The 15,859-nt window shown below is 41.6% G+C and overlaps 2 protein-coding genes across 2 annotated transcripts in view; one reads left to right on the forward strand and one right to left on the reverse strand.

The window, feature by feature from the left end:
- Positions 1 to 15,859, reverse strand: part of parietopsin — a 150,445-nt gene that overhangs the window by 81,828 nt on the left and 52,758 nt on the right. The gene's annotated exons all lie outside the window — the stretch shown is intronic.
- Positions 3,185 to 10,460, forward strand: LOC306824854 (G-protein coupled receptor 22-like). The gene is made up of 3 exons (XM_079345232.1): positions 3,185 to 3,806; positions 4,848 to 5,931; positions 6,871 to 10,460. The coding sequence occupies exon 3, from the start codon at positions 6,875 to 6,877 to the stop codon at positions 8,189 to 8,191; it is 1,317 nt and encodes a 438-aa protein (XP_079201358.1). The 5' UTR covers positions 3,185 to 3,806; positions 4,848 to 5,931; positions 6,871 to 6,874; the 3' UTR covers positions 8,192 to 10,460.

Raw genomic sequence — 15,859 nt, forward strand, 5'->3', positions numbered from 1 at the left:
TGAGTATGAATCAAAAGGCATCCTGGGGCAGAGGCCAAAGCAGACTGCCCTGTGGTCAAACACCAGGCAACATCCAGAGGACCTTCAAATGTTTCTTTATTCTTCCTCTTTTTAACCTTTTTCTTCATATTCTTTTAAAGAAATCCCCTGGGGTGCTCTATGATTGATTGAGGAGGTGGGGAAAAAAATGGTTAAATATTGGAAGAAAATATGTTTATACAAAACTCTGTCAAACAAAATCAGGAGCAGATTATTTGTCTTTCTCTTTCAGTGCTCTGGTCCATATGAGATCGGACCAGAGGCTCCTCACAGTTTGCGAAAAGAACAATGAAATAGAGCAGATGAGTGCAGACAGATGCATCTGAAACTAGCTCCTCCATTACCACTGGGCTAGCTCTGTCCTGGAACAATCTGGAGCAAATCACAGTGGCACTAAATGGAAGTGAAGGACGCCTGCTGCTGGGTGGAGATGGAAGTCTGTGAGCTGGGTCCTCTGGGCCTTCTCTGTTCTATCATACTTCTGCACGATTGCCTGCTGATGTTTGGCACGCAAAGTCAGGATTTGAAACCAGGCGACCACTGACGGCCCCTCTGCATCTTCTTTATCTGTTGAGCTCAGTCCAAAGAGGCTGTTCTTCACAAACAGATCACGCACATTGTGACAAGACGGGTCTGAACATGCAATAAGTGCATGTATATGTGAGAATCAACAGGCATATTGATACAGCATACACATGGATGTAGACTACAACTCCAAGAGAAGTAAGGATCTGTAGTGAATATCAAGACAGTGAAGTCTGGGGACAAAAACAAAAAGCACAATGTAATATTAATGACATTTACATTACATTTTTTACATAATTCTTTCACTGAATCTGAAGTTTTTGAGAAGGCAGTGTTTTTGCAACATGTTGTCTTACTTAAACTTAGAGGATTTCAGAAGAGCTTTAACCCCCCATTTATTTAAATACTGTACACGTGCATCATGTACAGAAGTGTAAGGATGTACTTTGGAACCTTTTAGCTGTGCATGTGACATCTGACGGACAGAGGTGTGTATGTAGAGGTGTAAATGGATCCTATATAGAAAGGAGATAATTCATGTTAAGATAGACCATGACATCCTGGAGACAGACATGCATCCAACACTATCCATTAGTAGAAATGTACACAACGTGTACACAACCACACAGCCTGGCCCCTGATTAGTCACAGTTCACATCTTTTGTTCATCCACTCTTTGGGCGCCTTCACACTATAGGCAACCTGTATTCCATATCGTACCCAAGCACGCTTCACCCATTTAGTCCAGTTCATTTGACTAGCGTGAGTGTTTCGATCCGTGCTCAAGCAGGGTACACTTCCTTGGCCCCTGCACAGTACAGTTGAAGCATGTGCACAAGAACAAGCACAGGGACACAACATAGACAACCTTCATTATCAAGAAATCCTGGAGTGTTATGGCAGCATCTGACCAAAATGACTCAAATTAAGCCACACAGTCAGTACAGTAGCTGTCTTGTTCTCTGTGTTGCAGACTATTGTTTCATTTTTAAAGGCTGTCTGTCTTTTAAACTAAGCATGGGGGGCAGTCGTTATTCAGCACGGTACGGGACAACTTTGTGAGTGCGCCCTTCCTCCTGCCATACGTTCAAGGCTCCATATCACGCCATGTGAAGATCAAGTGAGAATCAGAGTTGATGATGGGCTTAAAAACGTGCAAGTACTTGCCCCTTTTAATCCTTCTGTTAATTCTGGACTTTATGTGTCAAGAGGAAAGACGGCTAGTACGATCTGGAGGAATCAGTGCCCTTAATAACACCAGCTTGTAATTGAAGTTTTTCCCTTGACCTCAGATGTGTTCCACATTGAAGTGCACAGAGTTGAGTATGAGATTTCATTGAGGAACTCAAGTTGCAACTGAAAAGCTAGACCAGATTGATTTGTCTACTTAAGGATGCGAATAATAAGACTTTAAAAAAGTCAGAACTGTTTACCGTCACCGGAGCGGAGGTAGTTACTAACTGTTCATTTCATTATAATTCATTTATTTTTACAGCTCATGACCTTGATAACATGGTATTGAGCACGAATGCTGTAAATAGGGACCGGCACGACAGGAAAGGGCTTTTATGTACATGTGTGTACAACGTGAATGCTTTTGTTGTTGTTACGCCATTAATGGCGACAATGACTGTGTCGGGCAACAAAAGACTAAGTTGTTTGGTCGAGTGTTAAAAAAAATAAAAGCAGGCAAATGTGGAGTTTCTGTAATGTATGATTGCGGAATCTTTGATCTGCAATTACCAATTCATGTTGTGGCTTTTTTCTCTCAATGATTCACACCTAAGAAAACAAACAAAACCTAAATCTCACTGCATCACAAATCTCCAAAATCTTCCTCATGTCTGGTGGTTTTAACCCAGAGCTGTTGTTTTCTGTGAATTGACTTTGACCGGCTGACTTCCTTAACTTTGTTTCCTACAACCTACTCTAGGCCTAAAGAACTAACGCAAGTGCCATGACTTATATGAAAGAAAAGCTCGAGTCATTTGAGGGTATGATTTATTTGTTGAATCAGTTAGCTCATTTCACAGCAACAGATGCCCTCTTCTTCTTTCCTGGAGGCTGTCAGGTACCAGGATGTCCTTTAGCAATAATTGCACCTGACATATAAGGCTTGAAAGGAAAGGAATGGAGGGTGGTCCACCTCTTGGTGATTGACAGAGCAACTTAATTGAAACCATCAGTCAGAGCAACTATTCACTATCTATTCTTTTTTGACTTTCATTCTATTCCTACATAATCCATTTCTTCCGCTCACAGCTGCAAGAATGTGTCTCCTCTCTGTCAGCCTCGCTGCCTCTCATGCTCACTTGCACACATATTAAGATCAATGTATGTGCAAAAAAAATCAATACGAAAATATTGTTTCTCTCTGCTGGCTGCCCATCCTCATTAGTCCCCCTACAGTGCACAAACACATTACTTGTTTATTACATCGTGACAAAGCTAATTAATACATCATTACAGCGCTTTCTGCAGTTTTTCTTTCAACAGTCTGCCCCTCTGACTCTGCAGCAGGTTGTGAGTTTAACGCAGTGCCTTCTACATCTCTATGCGGCGTAGTAGAAGCTTTTTCCCCAAAATCACTACAGCCCCACATGGGACGTCGCAGTCACTGTCGGGGAAGAGAAGATAGAGTAAGAACAAAAGGAAATACCTCCCTTCGCCGGAGAGGAAAGGGTTAAGCCTATTACAGAAGACCAATCAGGACTGGGGGAGCACTGCAAACCTCCGCAGTGAGAGAGAGAGAAAGAGAGAGAGAGGGACGGAGGGATTGAGGGAGAGAGAGGGAAGGGAGCAGAGCGGGAGATAGGAAGATACGAGGAGTGTGATGGTTTGCACTCACAATCCACACAGTTAGCCAGGGAAGGGAGTGCAACAGAGTTGTTGAAAGAATGAGTATTCACGGACCAGTTCATATGAATGGTTAGGAAAAGACGAGGGGAAAAGGGGAGAAAAAGAAGAATTCCACCAGCATCCCTATCAGGACTAATCTCTGTGGACTTGGGATTTTTTTTTTCTTTTCTGCTCAGGACTCCGGAAAAGAAAGAACATCTGTCAGTTGTGTGACCCTTGTGTGGTCATCAATATTCAATCCCACTTCTTGGATTACAGCAAGAAGCAGCAGAAGATAACCAAGCAGGTTTTATCGGTCGACCTAGATTGTTACAGAGCTGCAAGGAAAGAAGACGAGCAGTGAGCGCGGAGCAGCTCTGGAGCATCTGTGTTTACCCTGCATGGTGAGCCTAGCTGTGTTTTGATGGGGCACTCTACTTATTGGTTTGATTTACAGCACTCAGCCTAGTACAGCGTAGGTGACAGCAAATAAAACTCAATGCCAAACCTCTCTGTCACAACAACACATGGCCCTAATCGGAAACCATCAAAACATCTCTGAATAACTTCAGCTACTAAGAGACAGTCTTCTACACATTTGATGTCTTTAGTGAAACCTATTTAACTGATTCAAATACAATCATCCTTAAACAGAGTAGCAGCTACTGTAAACATTACACTCTAAAAAGGCATACCTTTACTTTTTACTGCTACACAAACATCCTTTTTTTTTTTTTTTTTTGGAGCTGTCAGGATATATCATATTTAAACTGGATATGCAAAAGCGCATTTTGAAGCAGTGCATCTTCGTGAGATGGATTCTAATCTTCTCTCTTGCCCTGTACTGAAGCATGTTACTCGCTGCTCATTTTTGACATTGTGGGGATAGTAAAGCGAAACCACCTTGAAGGATGACGGTCATGTTCCCCTGAAGCGATTACATGGATCACATAGTGACACACAAGGGGGCATCCTTGTCTTTATGACAAGTTACGCTAGGAACCATACAACGCTACAGTTCTGAGGCACCGTGTCCTACCATGAAAAATGTATGACCACTTTATCACCACTGTGACTGCAAAAGCCATGCTTCTTCTCCTGAAATGATCCACTACATAAAGAATACAAATCCGTTACTAATCTGAGATCTGAAAGCGGGAGGCTGAGATGTGAAACAGTAGTGTCTCTTGTGCGAGCCCTTCATTAGTGCTGTTATGTTAATTAGTGCAACAGTGAAGATGTTAAGTGTATCAGGCAACGAGCAGGAACATGATAAGACATCAGGGGCTTGTTGCTATGCTAATACGAGTTTCCTTGTCAACTCACAACTGAGGATGTTTATTTTAACTAACGCATCCTCCCACACTTCTCTTTCCTACTCCTTCCTACTCACTCTCCCTCTCTCTTTCTACCACCCATTACCTCCTCCTTTCCTCTCTCTTCAGGTCATTGCGAAAGAAAGATGCAAGACTGAAGGACGAACAGATGATGTACTGTGCAGCTCCTCCTTCTTAAAGTTCAACTGTTGTCTAGGATTTCTGGTGTCTGATGAACTCGCTTCCACTACCTCATGAGGACGACCTTCTCCCCTATCGCTTAATCAAGCTCCCTTCTGTACACATATAAATACTAGTGATCACAAATGTCACAGTGATTACACATGTCATGGTAAATGGACACACATGCAATCTAATAACCTGCTCTACTACCGCCATAACCGGTGATTGAGCGTACAGCATGCCGAGGGGCAAACCAGAGACCTTTGCTCGATTTACAAGTCAATGTCGGCTGGAGCCAGGCGTACAGAGACTGATGACAAAGGTGGAGAGTGAAGGCCTGTTCCATTAAAGCTCCCAGGGGAGAGGCATGGACCTGGACACTGCCTGGATACACTGACCTCTCCTGGATAAATGCTGCACACTACTATGGTATAAATTGGGGAACATATATGACTATCTGGAGTACAAGCTGATGGATGGTACTTCTTTTTTTATTTACTGATCTGGCTGCTTTTCCTTTAACAAAATCCCCCCCCCCCCCCCCAAAAAAAAAAAAAAACAAGAAGCAAGAATTTGGATCATACTTTGAGTGTCTGTGCTTCTTTGTTTTCTTGGTTTGGCTTTGTCTTTCCTTCCTGGAAATATCATGAGATTATAAACAGGAGGTTGCTCTGACATCTCATCCCTGCTCCTCTCATCCATCAGTGCGGCTAAGAGTTCTGGGAAAGACTTCTGTGCAACAATCGCCGATTTCCTCCACACCACACACGGAGCAGGTAGCTTACTTGCCATTTGGGTTACGACAAACCTTGTTGACATTCTTAAGGGAGGCGGACAGGTGCTTTTCGGGCTGTCAGCTTCCCTGGGATGGACAGGCAGTAAAAGGAAAAGCCTCACTGGGGGGCTTTGCTGGAGCGGAAACACTTTTCCACAGGCTATGTTTGGATGTGATGCTTGTCTCTGTGGATGTAACATGGACTCTATGGCCTGATTACAGAGCCCTAGTATTCAGATAGTGTTGGAGGGAAAGGTAAACAGTCCAAAATATCTTCTTTTCTTTTTTTTCTCAATGCAATTTTAAAGCCCATTAAGACTTTTTAATATTTCATGTGCTAATCACTTACTTTAATTTATTCTGCAGTGAATGTGTCTAAGCATTTTCTCCCCCTAACTCAATAGTAATTACAGTCCAATGTACTGACTGCTTTTTGGTGTACTTGTTAGTCCTTTTAATTATTTACAGCTCATCCGAACAAATGTCATGTTTTTTAAAGTGCATCTCTGAGAGTTGGAAGCCTCTTTTATGCCCCAAACTCTTGTCAGTAATGAACCCCCTCCTTTAAATCTCCAATAACAAGATGCTGCCAGCAAATCCTGCTTTGGTACGTCAGATGAAGACAAACTGAAACACTGCCCTGAAATACCGAAACCTGTCCAAATGGGCTTTAAATCTTCTCTTTAATGCTTGCCCTCACCGTGCTTCATGACCTCTGGTCGATATTCAGTATGTAAATGTTATATGCTAATATGTTACGACTACGTCAGCTTAAATGTGCTGCTCAGCCTTGAAAACTAAGCCATGACAAATCCATTCCAAATCAAGCCAGAACGCCTTTGGGTCTATTAGAATTTAATTTATTTCAAAGTGTACATTATGTGACTTTGTGGTGGATTTATATTTCTAATTAAATTTGTTAAACAAAAGTAAAAGCTGATTAAGGCAAGGCAGTTAGTATTTAGTCATACCATGTGCATAGTAAGACATTACTATATTTGCAATGCATGGCAAGAAAACAAGTGGAGGTATTTATTCAGTGTCGACTCTACAAAAACTATCATTTGATTGCTTTCTTCTTTAGTTTCCAGTAAAACATTCTGTTTGTGTGTTAAATCCAAACCTCAATATATGCACAAAAATAACCTTTTTTCCTCTTCATGAACTTTGTTTTTCTCTGCCTTTTATTCATAGGATAATGCATATCCTTCCCTACCTGAAACAAGAAGCCACCATGAGTAACGTCACCGTCACAGACAACACTGAACCCATCAGCCGCACCATGAGTCCGGCGACCCCAGCCCCCTATACTTACCCGGTCAGTTTCCAGGTCTCCCTGACTGGTTTCCTCATGCTGGAAATCCTCCTGGGTCTCAGCTCTAACCTCACTGTGCTTGCCCTCTACTGTATGAAGTCCAACCTCATAAGTTCTGTCAGCAACATCGTCACTATGAACCTCCATGTGTTGGACGTACTGGTCTGCGTTTGCTGCATCCCCCTCACCATTGTGGTGGTGCTGCTCTCTCTGGAGGGAGATACTGGCCTCATCTGTTGCTTTCATGAAGCCTGTGTCTCCTTTGCTAGTGTTGCTACTGCTGCAAATGTGCTTGCCATCACCCTGGATCGATACGACATCTCGGTCAAACCAGCCAACCGTGTGCTGACCATGGGCCGTGCCCTGTCCCTGCTGTCTGCCATCTGGGTGCTATCCTTTATTAGCTTCCTCGTTCCCTTCATTGAGGTTGGCTTCTTTGCACAGGGCCCAGCTGAGCTGAACCAGACTGTGGTAGAGAATGTGGTCCACACTAACCAGTACTACACAGAACTTGGCCTCTATTACCACTTGCTTGCTCAGATTCCAATTTTCTTCTTTACTGTCGTTGTCATGCTGATCACCTATTCAAAGATCCTGCAGGCACTCAACATTCGCATCGGCACACGTTTCCACGCGTCACAGAAGAAAAAGGCTCGCAGGAAAAAGCGTCCATCCATGACAGCCATGACTCCGCAGCAAGAAGCCACAGACGGATCCCAGAGCAGTGGGAGCCGCATCCCCACACTGGGTATGCGCACCTCTGTCTCTGTCATCATCGCATTGCGCAGGGCTGTTAAGCGCCACAGAGAAAGGCGGGAGCGCCAAAAGAGGGTTTTCAGGATGTCCCTTCTTATCGTGTCCACTTTCCTGCTGTGCTGGACACCAATCACAGTGCTCAACACAGTCATCCTCAGTGTGGGTCCCAGTGACCTCATGGTCAAGTTGAGACTGGGATTCCTGGTCATGGCTTACGGGACAACTATCTTTCACCCACTTCTCTATGCCTTCACGAGGCAGAAGTTCCAGAAAGTGTTGAAAAGTAAGATGAAGAAGCGGGTGGTGTCGATCATTGAGGCAGATCCTACTCCTAATAACGCCATCATCCACAACTCCTGGATCGACCCAAAGAGGAACAAAAAGGTGACATTTGAGGACAAAGAGGCCCAACAGAAATGTCTGTCCTCTGAGGATGTGGACTGAAGGAACTGATTGTCTTTAGGGTATACAGTCAATAAAAGCAGCTAAAAGTGACATCAGGTCAGGATGAAAAAGGGAAAATGTTTATCCAAAGCAGAAATGTAAATAATATGTGCAATTTAATGTACAAAACAAAACCTGAATAATTTATTACTATTTATTGAGAACAAAAGTAGGTTTCATAGATACACCATATATTGTACTGTAGATATTGCATGGCTTTTTGTAACAGTATCAACATAGTCTACAGTAAATTGTGTACATACATAAAACATGTACAGTATAGGGCAAAACAAGGTATATAAATAGACAGAGAAGTAGAAAATGTATTGTATATGTCTATTTATAATAAATCTTGTGTTCACTCACCTAACACAGCAAAGGCTTCCTGTTCTCCCCTCCCCCAGGTTAAGTGTTTGTGATTCTGTAACAGCTGTGAGATTACTCCCATTCATCATGAAGCCACTTGCTCTGACACTAGACCCTGTACTCCCCCCATGACCACTGACCTCATTGCCTCAGAGCACACATCTCATATGGGACTCAAATGTCGGTACGAGGATGTAACAATGAGAGAGAAATTGGAAGAAACGGAGGAAAAGTAGTGGAGTGGAGGAAGACGTTATGTGGATATAAATGAACAGCTGCGAGGTGTCTGTTCACAATCACCGGTTTAAGTGTTTAAAAACACACACAACAGAACACCATGGTTCTTATCACTTTGTTTGACTTAAACCAGATGTAATCAAAGTTCAGTCTGTTTTACTCCAACAGTCACCTTTCTCCGCCAAACAGAAAATTTACGGTTGCCTTATTTTGGTTTGATGAATTGAGAATGACTTTTTGGTGTGACAAGAGCAGCACTTTATAAACACCAGGAAAAGAAAAAAAAACAAAAAACGTTGGATTTTATCTTATCAAATAGAACTTCTCCGATCAAAATGACACAAAATGTTCAGCACCGTTTTCCTTTCAAATTGTCTGTTTTTGATTACACTAGTCTAACAACAAGCTCTCTGGGTGAGCAAATCCATAAATGCAATAAAGAACTTACTGCAAAATCTTAAAGTATTAAATATTCTGTTTACACACAATCACAGAAGATGAAGTTCTTCTTCCTGGCCTTTGTAGAGATGTAATAACAGTCTGAAATTCTTTGTCTTTCCAAGAAGAAAAAGGCAGGGATGTTGTACAGTGCACAACTGGCTGCTGTTGATCAGTTAAATGCAGCTGACCTTTTGGCTAAACTCCTTATGCAATAAGTTGGTCCAAAATAAGTTGGAACGATTTATTCATACAGCTGTGGAAACAACGCAGTACTATGAATCGAAAAAAAAAAAACAACAACAAAAAAAACAGCTTAGTACATTCAGCCATCGCTCTGATGCTTAATCTAGATGCAAAGTTACAATATCCATTAGCATATAAACTGTGCTCAGCTAGCCTGGTGGATCACTTCATTACCATCCCCGGATCAAGGATTGTCTAAGATGAGGATATACAGTGCATTCATATTCATGCATTAGGGTACATGCACACACATGAATATTGTACTTCTCAGTACATCTCCGTAATGATCTTATTACGGCACTGCTTTCTCAGGTACTGCAGGGAAATTGAAGAGCCCTTTAGATCATGAGAGCACCGGCCTGTTGGTTACCAGAGCGATTACACGACCTCCATCAGATGCTTCCTCGGCTGCCAATGTGTTGGGTGTAGCACAACAGAATGGGCTGGTACAGGAATATTGATGCAAGCGAGGTTCTTTATGACCCTGCTGTAAACAGGCAGTGTGGATGTCACAGTACCTTGAGGGCATGTCTGTGATTGAGAGTGGAGATGGGATCACAGCCAGCAACAGATTAGCCGACAGGGGAGGGAAAAAATAACCTATGAGATAAAACACAGTGCCAGAGGAGAGATTTAACATTAATATGTAAACAAGTCCAAGTTTCAGAAGGAAAACTTCAAAAATGTGGTTTCAAAAAAGAATCCCTCAACCATAAAAATGGTACGATACGATACGCTTTTTTGTCCCTTTGGGGAAATTTGTCTTGGACTCATAGTGCTGCCAAACATTCAGCTGCTTCTACTCGAATCAATAAGTAAAATAGAAAAACAGAAATAGAATAGAAAAACCACATCCATAGGCACATACACCAGTACAGAACAACACAACATTTTGCACAAGATCTGCAAAAACAAAGGCAACAAATTTCTATCTTCCAAATAATCACATCATTGAGACCCCTCCCCCCTTAAATGTCAGGTATTACTACACAATTTGTCACTGCTGTTAAAAATAAATCATCCAAACTGATCACAGGACCCTTTAAGAGCAATCCTAATAACACCCGTTAGACCTTGGTGCAGCCAGACAGGCTGAGCTAAAAAGGCCTTTCAAGCACAACCAACACTGCATGATGTTGTGACTTAATCGCCATGTAGTTAACACTCCATTACATTTTCACATTCACTGGGTGTTCGTCATTTTCTTTTCTTTTTTTTTTTATTTTGGTGGTGGTGGTGGGGGGGTGCTCTCACTAATCACTCAGATTGATGCATCAGTTCTCCTGATGTCATTTCCATCAGACACTGACTGTGACTACAAAATAGAAGCTTGAAGTTCATCATGTTTGCATGTAATCCAACATGGTTTTTACACTATTTAATTGTCCTCTGAAAAAGCTTTACTGTTCATCATGGTCCAAAGGATCCTATTTATAAACTAATAAACTCAACTCTACAGAATCCCTTCTGGAGAAAAAGGAGCAGTCAAAGAGAAGCCTTCAATGCAAGGTGGGGTTCACACTTCAGAGGTGTTCCTGGTTATTTTCGTTACAGGCTGAATCACTCCACCTGTTTTATAGCTGTTACATTTATGTGGATTCTGGCTTTGGCACAGTTCGATGACCTTCTTAACCTTGGTCCCATGTATAAAGGCACAGACTGGCTCAGAAGCTCCTCCATTATGGGGGGAATTACATTCCTGCGAGAAACTCAGAGACCTTTGAAACATTGTCAAATTTTAAATGCAGAAATTCAGGAGCCTGGTTGAAGGCCATGACTAACACTGAATCAGTGGATGCACTTTTGTATTTATATCAAGTTGCAGCACAATGGGACAAAAATACTTGAGTAATAATCAGTTTAAATGCCCCTTACCCTTTTACAAGTGTACTTACTCTGAAATACAATTTATTTTTTATAGCTGCATTAAGGATTTTTTTAACATCCAAAAACAAAAATAAACGAAAACCAGACATAGTGTTTCTTATCAACTGCTTGCCACTTTCCTAGTTAAAATCAATTGAAGGTTAACTTCAGCCTCAAGGTTACAGCTGCTTGTTAACAAATTGTTTTGAGTAGCAGGCCACTACAATACACGTCTAACCTGAGACGACCTGCAGATACAATTAAGGGTCAAAACATTAGCATAGCCAATAGCAGAGGGGTAATGATACTTCACGGAGAGCCGTGTTATAACCACTTGACCCTGCTCTGTCCTTCCCTCTCTTTCATATAATCCAAAATCAAGGCTAGCGCTCGCTGTCGACCATATCTCATGCATTGTGTCCCTCCCCTCTCTGACATCCATTCCCCAATTCAGATGCCATCTCTTCTAGGCCCCTCTCTATCCAGCTACAGACACAGAATAAAAGCCTGGGAAATCACATTACTTTGTCCGTATGGAGCCTCTATTGGATTAGGTCAGCGAACACTCAACTGTAATTCTGCTATCGGAGAGAAGAAGAAAGTGAATTGAGCACACCAGTCAGCACAGCTTGACAAATTGTGGCTTGTGGTCATTTTCCAAATGTTACTCTCACCGAGCCACGTTTAGAGAGATGGTAGGCCACTTCATGGAGTTGGAAGAAAAATGACTGTGATGTACAACCAGTAATCTGTGTACAACAAAACCTGCGTGGGATAGAAAGCAGAATACACAGGAAGACCGACACAACTGAGTCTGACCTCTACTTGCTTTGACCTTAAAGGCACTATCGTGTAGCATGGGAGAAAAATGACACAACAGTCTGCCTTTAAATCAATGCTGGGTGGGTTGCTGCTCTTTGTGGCTATCAGCAGAGAGCAGACATGTAATGACACAACAAGATGTCTCCTTTATTATCCACTCTTCCTCAGGAAACAAATAAATCCTGGGGGGTAAACAGGGAACGCAACCTAGCATGCATTCTTAAGTAGACAATATGGAGCGATAAAGTGCTATAATCTGGGAAAACAATATAATCAAGATTTCTAAATGAAGACAAATTGGCCATGAAAACAGAAATTCCACGATTTAATGTGGAAGAACTTTCCATTTGCCCTCATGCTGCAAAATCTTAATCATCATTTGGGGAAAGTGGCTCAGACAAAGGACAAGAAGTACATTCTTATCACACTACACTAAGTACGTCAAGGACAAAAAGAAGTCAAGTTTTGTGCAGGCATGGCTTGCGCATGTGTGAGTGTACCTTCCAGACGCTGTGCCATAGTTTGTGTTTGAGCATACACAACTGTTCAGCAATGTATGGGTTGTGTTTATCTGCCACGAGATCAATGTGCAGCTTTGCCTGTAAGTGATAGTGCAATTGTTTTATCAAGCACTGACTGAGTGTCAACCACGGTGGGTGAGAGGAAAGACAGCAGCGAGAAGATTGCTGCCCTCCAGCTTGCAGCAGCATAGTGATGACTTTACTGTCTGGCGATTAAACTGCCACTCTTCTCTCCGCATGGAAAGAATATGAACAAGTACGCCACAACACAGCTCGCTCAGACAGCCAGGCAGCTTGAGTCTGACACTGCCGGGTGAGCGCTCAATGAACTTCAATTCAACTCTTACAGTATATTTTATACAGAAGCCATTTCCAACAAGGGCTCTCAAGTCACAATAGAAACGCAAAGTCATAAAGAGAAGTAAATGTCCAATTTACTTTTTTGATGGTCATTGTTTGGCTTGTATGGACCTGACACTCATTACGTTGGAATCCTTGTGGAAAAAAAAGTCGTACTTGCTGTGACTTCAAATGCCTGATGCGGCGTTCATGAGCTCCTTGGACGGTCCAAGTTTCTGAGTTGCAACGTCGTTTTGTCCACGTCATTGCGTTCACACGCTTTCAGTGCTTCAAGTTTTCAGTGTTTGTTTTGTGTTTTGTCAGCTGCTCTTGGCACTCATGCCTAAACATGTCAGGCCATACTGTTCAGAAAGGTCAACATGTTGCTGCTCCATGCAACCAATCATCTGCCAGATGGAGCAGGACTCGTCACCAAGGTAGGTAATTAACACTCACAGATGTTTGAATGAGGAAACATTTCTTTCTCTTTACTTTCCAATGGGGGAGATTATTGACCCAGACATAAGAACACATACAACCGCCTGTACTTTATACTTTCATCCAACAGCAGTGTAGTAGTGATGTTGTGGTGTTACAGTTAAAAGAGGGACCATGTTAACTTATATCTTTCACACAAACGTGACTCAGGCCCCGTCCACACGTAGCCAGGTATCTTACAAAACAAAGATATTTTTCTACGTTTTGGCCTTTCATCCACACGAAAACGCAAATTTACGTCATCAAAAATGAAGCTTTTAAAAACCTCCAACCAAAGTGAAGATTTGTGAATTTGCATGTGGATGTCAATAACCGGGGCTTTGCGTTTCGAAACATCACTGCCTGCGATAAAATATGTTCTTATGTCACATATGCAACCTGTGTATACATTTGGAAACGGTATGAATGTGCTTAAAAACGCACTTCTGCGGTTACGTGTGGATGAAGTTTTTTCTAAAAACGAGGTCGTGTGTACGTACGTTTTTTTCTAGACGGAGGGGGCAGGATATCTTTTTTTACAAAAACCCAAACTATGTGTGGACAAGGCGCTAAATTGATTTTACAAATCTTTTTTTTTTTGTTTTTTACATCATCCTTTTCTCCCCCACAGTGCCCAAAAATATCTGTTTTACCTCAATTGTCATGTTATGAATTCATGCGTTGTTTGAAAAAAAGAAAATAATAAAACCTGTGCTTCTGTTCCATAGTGTTTTCAATGGTGGTTTGTGACTCTACTAAACTCTTTTGCCTTCCAGCCCTCCACATTGGTCACGTGACTAAAAGCTTTGAATTGGTCCTACTGGTACATTTAGGACAAAGATTTAAAAAAAATAGGTATTTAAAGACAGAAAAATAAGGTATTGAAAGTGCATCTTAGTTCATTTTAAGATTAACATGTGATATGTTTAAACTAACACTGCATGTTTCACAAATATAGGGAAGTGTAGACAGGTTGATTGACAGTAAGAGAGAGGGCAGAGTTAGCTGCATGCTCGAAATAAAACATTTGATCACACGGTTTCTCGATCAGAACTTCAACTCACACAGGCAGACCCTTCACGTTCACAGGTCAGGAGATACTGTTGACATTTATAAAGTCCTTTTAGCGTCTTTTTTTCTGTTTCCTTTTTTATGACTAGAAGCTGTACAGAGGATTAGTAAGACTTCCCGGTGAGATGACGTTTAATGTCTGCGACAACCACTGTAGTCTCATTTAGCCACTCGTTAGCAACCACCGTTTTAAGTATGCGTAAAAACTTTAAAATTCAAAAGTGGGGGTCTTAGCTAACATAGTTTATCTTGTCTAACATAACATCAACATCTCATAGGCTTGTGTTAACCACAGACCTTATTTCAGGCATCTAACCACATCTAATCCCCATTGACTTTTAAAGGAAGGAACCCATGGCGCTAAAATGCTAACTCACTTCTAGGTTTTAGGACTCATTCCTGTACCAGTCTATAGAGATACTGCTCTATTAGTAATTATGAAAGGACTCCTCGTATTACATTTAGGTCATGTTTTCTAACAAGCATCCTCTGCTTATATGGTTACTCTGCATGCCGACTATACACAGCTGATACACCCACTTTGACTGAAGTGTTATGAAATGATTCATCCTCTTAGTTGTCATTCTGCCTCCTCTTCGAAATCTAAAATACTTCCTAGAGTACATGAATCAGCAACACATGAACAAACTTTTGCCTCTGTATTTAAACTTGCATTAAATATTCATTGTGTGCTGCTCTACATAAACCAGGTATTTTTCCCACACCATTTGTTCAGGAAAAAAAACATCCTCCTTAGATTACAATTCCATACTATACACACACTGTTATGCATAGTGGTGTTCACTCACACTGTGCTGAAAAGAATGTTAACCTCTTTGACAACTCTATTTATGGACCCTTTACTTTTTTTTATTTGCAACGTTAACTTAACATTACCCCCTCCTCCCCTTTTACTTGAACTCTATGTTAAATGTTTCAGCCCTGTGACTTGAATGGTATTGCTGGGAAACAGTTCGGAAATGACAAAAGTCCCTTCTTAACCATTCCTTATCAGTACTGAATAAAAAGCCACAATCTGAGTCCAGGCAAAGTTTCATAACCATAAAGGTTTAGACTTCAGACAGTACAAAACATGTGACAGAACAATGAGACAGATCAAATCATTGCCTACACCTGTAGTACCTGCTCATTTGGAAACTTTAATAATGGTACTCTTAATGCAGTCAAGCAAAGTTATGAATGACCCAAACAAATCGCAGCAGAGAAGGCCAATGTACATTTACTTAAGTGACATCATAATTCTAAAATAAAGACTTTAAATTAT

This window comes from Symphodus melops (genome assembly GCF_947650265.1).
Source record: "Symphodus melops genome assembly, chromosome: 6".
NCBI lineage: Eukaryota > Metazoa > Chordata > Actinopteri > Labriformes > Labridae > Symphodus > Symphodus melops.